The following is a 10138-nucleotide window of genomic DNA, read 5'->3' as shown; positions in this document are numbered from 1 at the left end:
AAAATACTAGGAATAAAGGAATAAATCTAGTAAAAGTCATCTAAGGCACCCCACCAACTGAAAATTACAAGACATTGCAAAATAAATTAAATAAGACCTAAATAAATGGAGATGACCCATACTCAGTTTGGAACACTCAATGTTGTTTAAGATATCAATTCTCCCCAAACTAGTCTGTAGCATCAATGAAATCTCAATAAAAATCCCAGCAGGCTTATTTTGTGGAAATTGTCAAGCTGATCCTAAAATTCATATGGAAATGCAAAGGATATAAAATAGCCAAAACATTCTGAAAAAGAAGAATAAACTTAGAGGTTTTATGCTGACTGATTTCAATATTTCCCATAAGGCTACAATAATCAAAGCGATGTTTATTAGTGTAAGTACAGATAAATAGATCAGTGGACCAGAAAAGTAAATCCAGAAATAGACCCAGATATATCTGGTCAATTGATTTTTTTTTTTTTACAAAGGTAACAACATAATTTAATAGAGAAAGGATAGTCTTTTCATAAATGGCTTGGGACAATTGGATATCCATAGAAAAAATAAATAAACCTTGACTTGTCCCTCACACCATACACAACCTTGACTTGAAAAGTTAAACTGTAAAACATCTAGAAGAAAACATCGTTAAAACTTTTATGGTGGAAGCAGCCGCATAGCACAGGGAGATCAGCTCGGTGCTTTGTGACCACCTGGAGGGGTGGGATAGGGACGGTGGGAGGGAGGGAGACACAAGAGGGAGGAGATATGGGAACGAGTGTATATATATATGGCTGATTCACTTTGTTGTGGAGCAGAAACTAACACACCATTGTGAAGCAATTATACTCCAATAAAGATGTTAAAAAAAAATACCTTTATGGTTTGGGATAGGCAAAGATTCTTTAGGACACAAAAAGCATGAATCTCAAAAGAAAAAACTGGCAAATTAAACATTATCAAGGTTTTTAACTTCTGCTCTTCGACACTGTTAAGAAAATAACAGAGTGTTCTGTCATGGCGCCGTCCAGTTCGCTAGCCGGTGTGAAGAGACGGGATGCTAGGGTTTTTGTCGGCGCGACAAGCGGGTTTGGACGACCCTCTTCGCCTTCGGAGAGAGGAGTCCACACGGAGGGTTTTGGGACTGGAGTTAAACAAAGACAGAGATGTTGAAAGGATCCATGGCAGTGGAGTTAACACCCTTGACATTGACCCTGTTGAAGGGAGATACATGTTATCAGGTGGTTCAGATGGTGTGATGGTGCTTTATGATCTTGAGAACTCCAGCAGACAACCTTATTACACATGTAAAGCAGTGTGTTCCATTGGCAGAAGCCATCCTGATGTCCACAAATATAGTGTGGAGACTGTACAGTGGTATCCTCATGACACTGGCATGTTCACATCAAGCTCATTTGATAAAACTCTGAAAGTATGGGACACAAATAAGTTACAAATTGCAGATGTATTTAATTTTGAAGAAACAGTTTATAGTCATCATATGTCTCCAGTTGCCACCAAGCACTGTTTGGTAGCAGTTGGTACTAGAGGGCCCAAAGTACAACTTTGTGACTTAAAGTCTGGATCCTGTTCCCACATTCTACAGGGTCACAGACAAGAAATATTGGCAGTTTCCTGGTCACCGCGTTATGAGTATATCTTGGCAACTGCAAGTGCTGACAGTAAAGCAAAATTATGGGATGTGAGGAGAGCATCAGGATGTTTGATTACTCTTGATCAGCATAATGGGAAAAAGTCACAAGCAGTTGAATCAGCAAACACTGCTCATAATGGGAAAGTTAATGGCTTATGTTTTACAAGTGATGGGCTTCACCTCCTCACTGTTGGTACAGATAATCGAATGAGGCTCTGGAATAGTTCCAATGGAGAAAACACACTAGTGAACTATGGAAAAGTATGTAATGACAGTAGAAAAGGATTGAAATTCACTGTCTCCTGTGGCTGCAGTTCAGAATTTGTTTTTGTACCATATGGTAGCACCATTGCTGTTTATACAGTTTACTCAGGAGAACAGATAACTATGCTTAAGGGACATTATAAAAGTGTTGACTGCTGTGTATTTCAGTCTGATTTCCAGGAACTTTATAGCGGTAGCAGAGACTGCAATATTCTTGCTTGGATACCATCCTTATATGAATCAGTTCCTGATGATGAGGAGACTTCAGCCCAATCACAATTAAATCCCGCATTTGAAGACGCCTGGAGCAGCAGTGATGAGGAAGGATGACTGTCATTCTTAGTACCTTTTTGTCTCTATTGATGAAACTTTTAAAACAGGACTGTTTTATTTTTTTAATTGTCCAGTGACAGCTAAATTAGCCCTGAATTTGGGTGGTTTTTTTCCTTTTGTTTTAAAATGAAGTTAATAGTTGCATGAAGTCCTGCAGCAGAGTTCCATATAGTTTATTTAATCAGAACATGTCTCCTTGATCCCAGTTGCTATTGTTTGCCACAGCCTGTATAGTTATAGTAGAAGGAGACAGGTCATGGTAGCCCCTTTGTGGGAACTTGAGCAGATTGTGTGAACAATAAGATGCAGTCTTAGAGGATGAGCACGTAGAGGTTATCAGCACTGACTTTCTCCTGCTGGTTGTACCATCACCTTGCTCATTTTCACTTTCAAGAATGATTTTACTGAGGATTATATCAAAAAGTATAGTTGAAAAGTTAACATCAAAATTTGTTTATTATTATTTATGTATTCCATTTTTGCAATGATTTCATTTACTTAACCGTTGTCTAGCTTTATGTTAAATTTTCTTGAACTCATTGCCTTCCACAATCTAAGAAGCGCATCACAGGAGGTATTTAACTTAGGGAAGATACCATGTTTCCTTTATTTTAATGCATCAGATGGCAGCTTGAACTACTCTTCTATGAATCTGTTTAAGATGTGACCAAGTCCTACTTCATTCATCAAAGCAGAAAATATCCTGTCAGGGAATCTGGCTTAAACATGAAATGTAATAAAATTTCTATTTAAAAAAAAAAAAAAAAAAAAAAAAAAAAAAAAAAAAGAAAATAACAAGGCAAGCCATAGGAGAAAATATTTGGGGGGGGGGTGTATAAGTGTAAACAGAAATATATACCAGACAAAGAAAAATCAAGAATATGAAAAGAACTCTTGGTACTCAATAATACCAAAACAATTCCATTAAAAGAAAGACATGCCACAAAAGAAGATATATAAATAGGTAATAAGCATATTAAAAGATGCTCAGTATCATTAGTCATCAGAGAAATACAAATTAAAACCAAAATGTGCTACCACCCCACACCCACTAGAATGGCTAAAATTTTAAAAGCCTGAAAACATAAACTACTGCAAGAATGTGGAGTACTCTCAGACACTGCAGGTGAGAATGTAAAAGGAATTAACTACTTTGGAAAATAGTTAGGCAGTTTCTTATCAAGTTAAACTTGTATTTTACTGTATCACCTGTCAATTCCATTCCAAAATACCCAAGAAAACTGAAATTCAATGTTCCCACAAGGTCTAAACAAATGTTGATAGGAGTATATTCATAATAGCTAAAAACTGGGGAAAACCCCAAATGGCCAACAACAGGTAACTAGCAAACACATCCACACAATGAATACTACTCATCAAGAAGGAGGAACGAACACAGTGAATCTCAAAAACATTTTGCTCTACAAAAGAAGACAAAGTAAGATTTCATTTACATGGAATTCTAACAAAGGCAAAACCAATCTAAGTGACAGAAAATGGATCAGAGGTTTCCCGGGAGAGGAAGAAGGCAGCCCAGCTGCAAAGGGGCATGACGGAATTTTCTGGGGTGATGGAAATGTTCTATCTTGACCATAGTGGTGATGCTTTCACAAGTATGTATATTGGTCAAAAGCCATCAAATCATATGCTTAAAAGGATACATTATATTGTACGTAAATTATACCTCAATGAATTAGATTTTTTTTTAAATATTGATATGTGAGTCCCAGTCCCATAGATTATTAATTGGTCTGAAATGTGTCCTGGGCATCAAGATTTCTGAAACTTTCCTCCAAAGATTGCAAAGTATAGCCGAAGTTGAGAACCACCATTCTGTGGGCTAAGGAGAAAAATGAATGACCTAGTGTTCTGGGACTTAGTATGAGCCAACATTGGTTGGAAGTCACAGACTACCTGCCACTGTCACAGGCCACTACGAGAGGATCTGTGGCTCCCTTTGGTTTACTGCGGGATAACACAACACTCTCTGCAGAGCCAGGCCGTGCAGTGGCATGGATCCATGGCAGATACTGCCTTCAAAAACCCCTTGTCTTGCCTAAGAAGGCACCCAGGCAAGCATCATTCCAGGTACTGGCTAGCAGTGTACGTGCAGGCATTAACACTGGGCTCCCAGTATGATACCAAACACAGACCAACAAGAGAACACTGGGAGGGCCTCTCAAGTAATGTACACTGGGGTTCCCTCCTCTCTGACCTGGCAGACAAAGGAAAAAGGACCCCCAGAAGAAACCGGTGTTCTGAGTGTTATATTTGGGTCAACAGTCAGAGGCCAAGCTGGAATCTCCAGGCTGGAGCTCCCAGAAGTGGCTTTCCTATGCCTCACTTTGCCATCTCTAAAATTAATAGAAATGTCAGTGGCAAGTTTGGGATATTTTGTTTGTAAACGATCAGTGGCATCTCTAAGGAGGATGACCCTTTTCTCCTGGTGCGGTGGAGACCATCTCAGACTAGAGCCATGGAACTCAGAATGAATCCTTTCTCTCCCTCCTCCCTGCAAGTTATAATTTACCCACCTGTTGACAAAGCCAGAGCTTTTCACCCGCCCACCACTCTCTCTGGAACCACCCAGGTTTGCAGTGGGCCACTTGAGACACTTTAGCCCAGTGTCCCACCCTATATCCCCAAAATGAGCCACCTGTTACTCAGGATGCTTGAGTTAGAAGTGGCTTTCTGACTCCTGCTAAAAAAAAAAAGTCACCAGGTTGGTAAAACCAGATGCTGAGCTTCAATACCAGCTAAGGAATGAGCACTATGAAGAAGATACAAAAATGAATACAGTCAGCTGCCTGCCCTCAAGAAGCTCACACACTTGTAAGGGAACTGTGAGAAACAGACAAACCTTGTGCCGTTGAGTGGACTGAGGTGGCGTGCGTGAGACATTTAGGCCTGAGGGGTAAGCATACACATCTACGTCGGGGGCCTCACCTCCTTTGGTGGGGCCCTATGTCTCGTAGGGTAAAGCCCAGGTTCTTTAGCATGCGACCCAAGGCACTTTGCGACCCTAAGCTTGCTACACCTCTCTGTGCATGCCACCCCAAACCACCCCCAGGCACCTGGAAATGGCACTCCCTTCCCTCCAGGACTTTGCATATGCCTTCTCTCTCCATAAAGTATTATCAGCCTTCTTCTCATCTCTTCTGTGTCACTCTGAGATGAAACACAGGAGTATCTCACTCGTGAAGTCTGCCCCAATTCTCCCCTCACAGCCCTGCACAGAATCAGGCATTCCCTTCCCACACTCCCATAACACACATATTTTCTTCTGTTAGGGCAGCCAGTGATCTGGTGCCTTCTAACACATCAGCCACCCCCACCAGACTGCCACCTTCCAATGGCAGTAACTAGGGTTGGCATCCATGTAGTTATTCACTTAGCTACTATTCAACAAATATTTAGTGAGGACCTGCAATGTGCCAGGCACAGTTCCAAGCTCTCAAGAGACCACAAGGTTCTTGTTTCTATGGAGCCTATATTATTGGAGGAGATGAAGATAGGCAGCAGACTTCCAAATATAAGTTAGTTCTTAAGAAGCATCAGAGTGATGAGTATTATGTGGAATATTATTTACAAATACAGTAACCTGAGAGAGAGTGACAGTATGGCTACTTTGTATGGGGTGGTTACGGAAAACTCTCTGAGCAGAGGTGTGAATGATAAGGAGTCACTCATTGGGAAAACTGGGGAAAGAGCTTTCTGGATAGAGAGAACAGCCAGTGCAAAGGCCCTGCTGTGGGCTGAGTTGTATCTCCCCTAAATCATATGTTGAAGTCCTAACCCCCATTATGGCTGTATTTGGAGTAAGGAAGTAATTAAGTTTAAATGAGGTCATAAGCTAGAGTCTGTCATACAGAGTGAAGTAAGTCAGAAAAATAAAGACAAATACCGTATGCTAACACATATATATGGAATTTAAGAAAAAAAAATGTCATGAAGAACCTAGGGGTAAAAGAGGAATAAAGATACAGACCTACTTGAGAATAGACTTGAGGCTATGGGGAGGGGGAAGGGTAAGCTGTGACAAAGCGAGAGAGAGGCATGGACATATATACACTACCAAACGTAAGGTAGATAGCTAGTGGGAAGCAGCCGCATAGCACAGGGAGATCAGCTCGGTGCTTTGTGACCGACTGGAGGGGTGGGAGAGGGAGGGTGGGAGGGAGGGAGACACAAGAGGGAGGAGATATGGGGATATATGTATAACTGATTCACTTTGTTATAAAGCAGAAACTAATACACCATTGTGAAGCAATTATACTCCAATAAAGTTGTAAAAAAAAAAAAAAAAACACTAGGTCCTAAGGGTGGAACCCTGACCTGATGAGATTAGTGCCCTTAAGAGGAGAGTACCAGTCTCCCTGATGTGCCAGTTCTCTGGCTCCGTTGATAGAGCAGAGAACGGAGTGGAGACTTGGCCTGAAAAAGAAAATGTGAATCACCTCTTTGTAGGAGAGGGTGATCCCTCCAGTAGCAGGTGCTCAGGGCCGTTTTCCCAGTAAATTCCCAGAGCACTCCACCTGGCTCTCCCTGCGGCCAGTGATCCACATTCCAAATCCCAGAATGTCAGAGGGAGCATCAGCCTAAGAGGTCTTCTCACCCAATTTCTTCGTCTTGTAGATGAGAACCCTGAGGCCTAGAGCTCGTAGTAGGAAGCAAAGCCTGTACTTGAAAACAAGGCTCCTAAATTCTGGTCCATCACTGTTCTACAGAACGCATGGATCCTTTTTTTGCTTTAAGTACGTTCCCATGGTTGTGCAACCATCACCACCATCCATTTCCAGAACCTCTTTCGTCTTGTAAAACTGAAACTATGGACCCATTAAATAAGAACTCCCCATTACCCCTTACACCTGGTGCCTGGCAACCATAGTTCTTCTTTCTGTCTCTATGAATTGCTCTAAGTCCTCATATAAAAGGAATCATACAATATTTTTCTTTTTTTTTTTGACTGGCTTATTTCACTTAGCATAATAATGTCCTCAAGGTTCATTCATGTTGTAGCATTTGTCAGAATTTCCTGCCTTTTTAAGGTTGAATGATATTCCATTAGAAGTAGAGACCACATTTTGTTTATCCATTCACTTATCGATGGACACTTGGGCTGCTTGCATGTTTTGGCTATTGCGAACAATGCTGCTATGAATATGGGTGCAAAAAATGAAAAATAGGTAATTCCCTGGCAGTCCAGTGGTTAAGACTATGCGCTTTCACTGCCAAGGGCCTGGGTTCGATCCCTGGTAGGGGAACTAAGATCCCACAAGCAAACAGGATGCATGCACTGAGGAGGAGAAGACGTGGCTGTGAGACTTGAAAAGGGTGGTGAATTTAACACTATTTCAAGAGTCCAAGTAAGAGGGTCCAAGACCTTGAACTCTTCCAAGAGCAGTGGAGAGGATGGAAAAGAGGATTCGAGAGAAACTGACATGACTCATAACTGAATGGAATAAAGGGGAGAATATAAAACAACACCCACATTTCTGGCTTAAGTTTGTTTACTAGTTGCCACAGCCAAGGCAAAGAATGTAGGAAGTGGAAAAGATGTGAAGAAAAGATGGTAAGTCTGATTTTAGTCATGGAGTCTAAGGTGTGTATAGGACATACAGAAGGAGATGCACAATATGCAATTAGAAATATGGATCTAGGGGCTTCCCTGGTGGTGCAGTGGTTGAGAGTCCACCTGCCGATGCAGGGGACACGGGTTTGTGCCCCGGTTCGGGAAGATCCCACATGCCGCAGAGCGGCTGGGCCCGTGAGCCATGGCCGCTGAGCCTGCGCGTCCGGAGCCTGTGCTCTGCAACCGGAGAGGCCACAACAGTGAGAGGCCCGCGTACCGGTAAAAAAAAAAAAAGAAATATGGATCTGGAGCTAAGGAAAGAAAAATAAATCAGAAAAATAACATGGTAGTAAAAGATATGGGAAGGGATAAGCTCACTGGAAGAGGCTGGTTTGAATGAAAAGGAAGGAAAGCTGATAAAAGAACCTACATTTAAAACAGGAAGTAGGGGACAGGATGAAGCCCCAATAAGGGAGACTCTGAATATGAATGACCAGGGGTTTACCCAAAGTATGCCAACATTTAGTCAGAATGATCAGACAGTGGATAGGGCAACAAAACCCTTGCAGTCCAAGCCTTTCAGGCGAACAGTGAACTAGAATTTCCTTTACACTTTCTGTAAAGGTAGAAGATTCAGAAGTTCCAATTCTCAGCTCCTAGGGATTTTGTGAACATGAATCAAGCCTCAAGAATCTTTTTGGGGAAAGGCCGACACGCGATGGATATGAATGATCCCGGGAGACAGAAGCCCAGAGGACCCCCAACTGTCTACATTTCAGCACAAGTCCCCAGAGACTCAAACACAGAAATGTTTCTCCTTTAATTCAGGATCAATACTCACTTTTCCCTCATGGGCCAAATTTCTGTGTATTTTTATTAAAAAGGAAGAAAACTCAGCCCTGAGAATTGTGATTCACCTAAGTGTGAGCTCTGAAGCTTCAGAACCAAGACTAGGAAATTGCCACCTCACACATCTTAAGGCTTGATCACTGGGGCCACGCAGTGTCAGCATTACTGAGATAGTGACAATACCCGATGACCTGTAAAGTGTTATAAGAATCAAAGTGTGTCCCCCAATCAGTTATTTTATCTCCTGAATCAGAGAGCAACCTGGTTAAAGTTTTTAGGAAGGGACAAGCAGGCCATTTTTCAAATGAATGACAGGGCTCCTCTTCTGAACAACTCAATTAAGAGGGTCAGGGAAACAAATGGGAAAAGCGATGAACATGAAACCCTCCTTGGTTCTGATCCAGGTCCTTGAAGGTACTGAGAAACCCCCATGCACACATCACCATGAATGACCTGTCAGAAACATCAGAAGCTGAAATGAAGCAGAATAGATGGGCTTCCCCAAAGAAAAATGGTAATAATAGTAACAATCTCACACTTTATAAATCTGGAGTTAGGCTTTCAAGGAATAATGTGTGGAGATGATTATTTCACTGAAAAAAATGCACATGGCATATAGTTGGTCAGACTGGCATTGACATGGTTATGATGCAGGACTACATATTTATTTGCAAAACACAATATAACAGAAATGGGCATCATACTTTGCATTTATATAGCAACTATTTCTCCAAGGACCTCAAAGGATTCTGCAGCCATTACTGGATTCATCCTTGTTACATGCTTGTAAAATGAAGGAGAGGCAAGGATTACTCATCCCATTTTATTAAAGAGGAAGCAGATGCCCCAAGAGGATACATGGGCTGGCCAAGGGCATATTGTGACTCATTTATTTGCTCAAAACCACATAGGGACTGAAATTAGTCCCAAATTGTCCTTGTACTTGCTGATTCCTACCTATAGAATTCTGAAGAGGAAATGATTCTGTTTCTCAGCCTTATGTTTGTGACTCAGACCATCAAATGGACAGTGGGGTATGAAATGGGGAAGGGAAGAGGTTAGTAAGCGTTTGACATTCCTCTTTTCTTCAGTGGGCTGCTGCTGGCCATGTTCTTATGGACAGACCCATAGTTCTTGACACAAAGAGGGGGAAATCTTCTTGCTGTCATTACACTGGAACCAAAAGACATGGCTCCAAATAGCTGACACTTAATGACTGCCCACTATGCACATTTTTAATGTCCACTCCAATAGATTTTGTCATTTATCGTACAACTGCTATGTAAACTGGGTATTATTTCCTTTTAAAGGTGAGAAACGGACTCAGGGAGATTGAATGACTTGTCCATGGTCATATAACAAGTTTAGGCTCGGAATTTGAGCACATTTGTACTAATTTGAATGGCTGTGCACTTCCACCATGTTTTACCGACGTGACTTCACTACTGCACACAATGGGGGTCCTAGACCCATAGCCTAGA

At 41.6% G+C, this 10138-nt stretch overlaps 1 protein-coding gene across 1 annotated transcript; it reads left to right on the top strand.

Moving 5' to 3' along the window:
- Positions 1–997: 997 nt before the first annotated feature.
- On the top strand, positions 998–2659 carry LOC308622539 (DNA excision repair protein ERCC-8). The gene has a single exon (XM_081244021.1). It carries the CDS (start codon positions 1043–1045, stop codon positions 2231–2233), a length of 1191 nt encoding a protein of 396 aa, XP_081100147.1. The 5' UTR covers positions 998–1042; the 3' UTR covers positions 2234–2659.
- The last annotated feature ends 7479 nt before the right edge of the window (positions 2660–10138 follow it).

Source organism: Mesoplodon bidens (assembly GCF_964165515.1).
Source record: "Mesoplodon bidens genome assembly, chromosome: 9".
NCBI classification, from domain to species: Eukaryota; Metazoa; Chordata; class Mammalia; order Artiodactyla; family Ziphiidae; genus Mesoplodon; species Mesoplodon bidens.
Note: the sequence above shows the minus strand (reverse complement) of the source record. Positions and strands in the feature narration are given on the sequence as shown.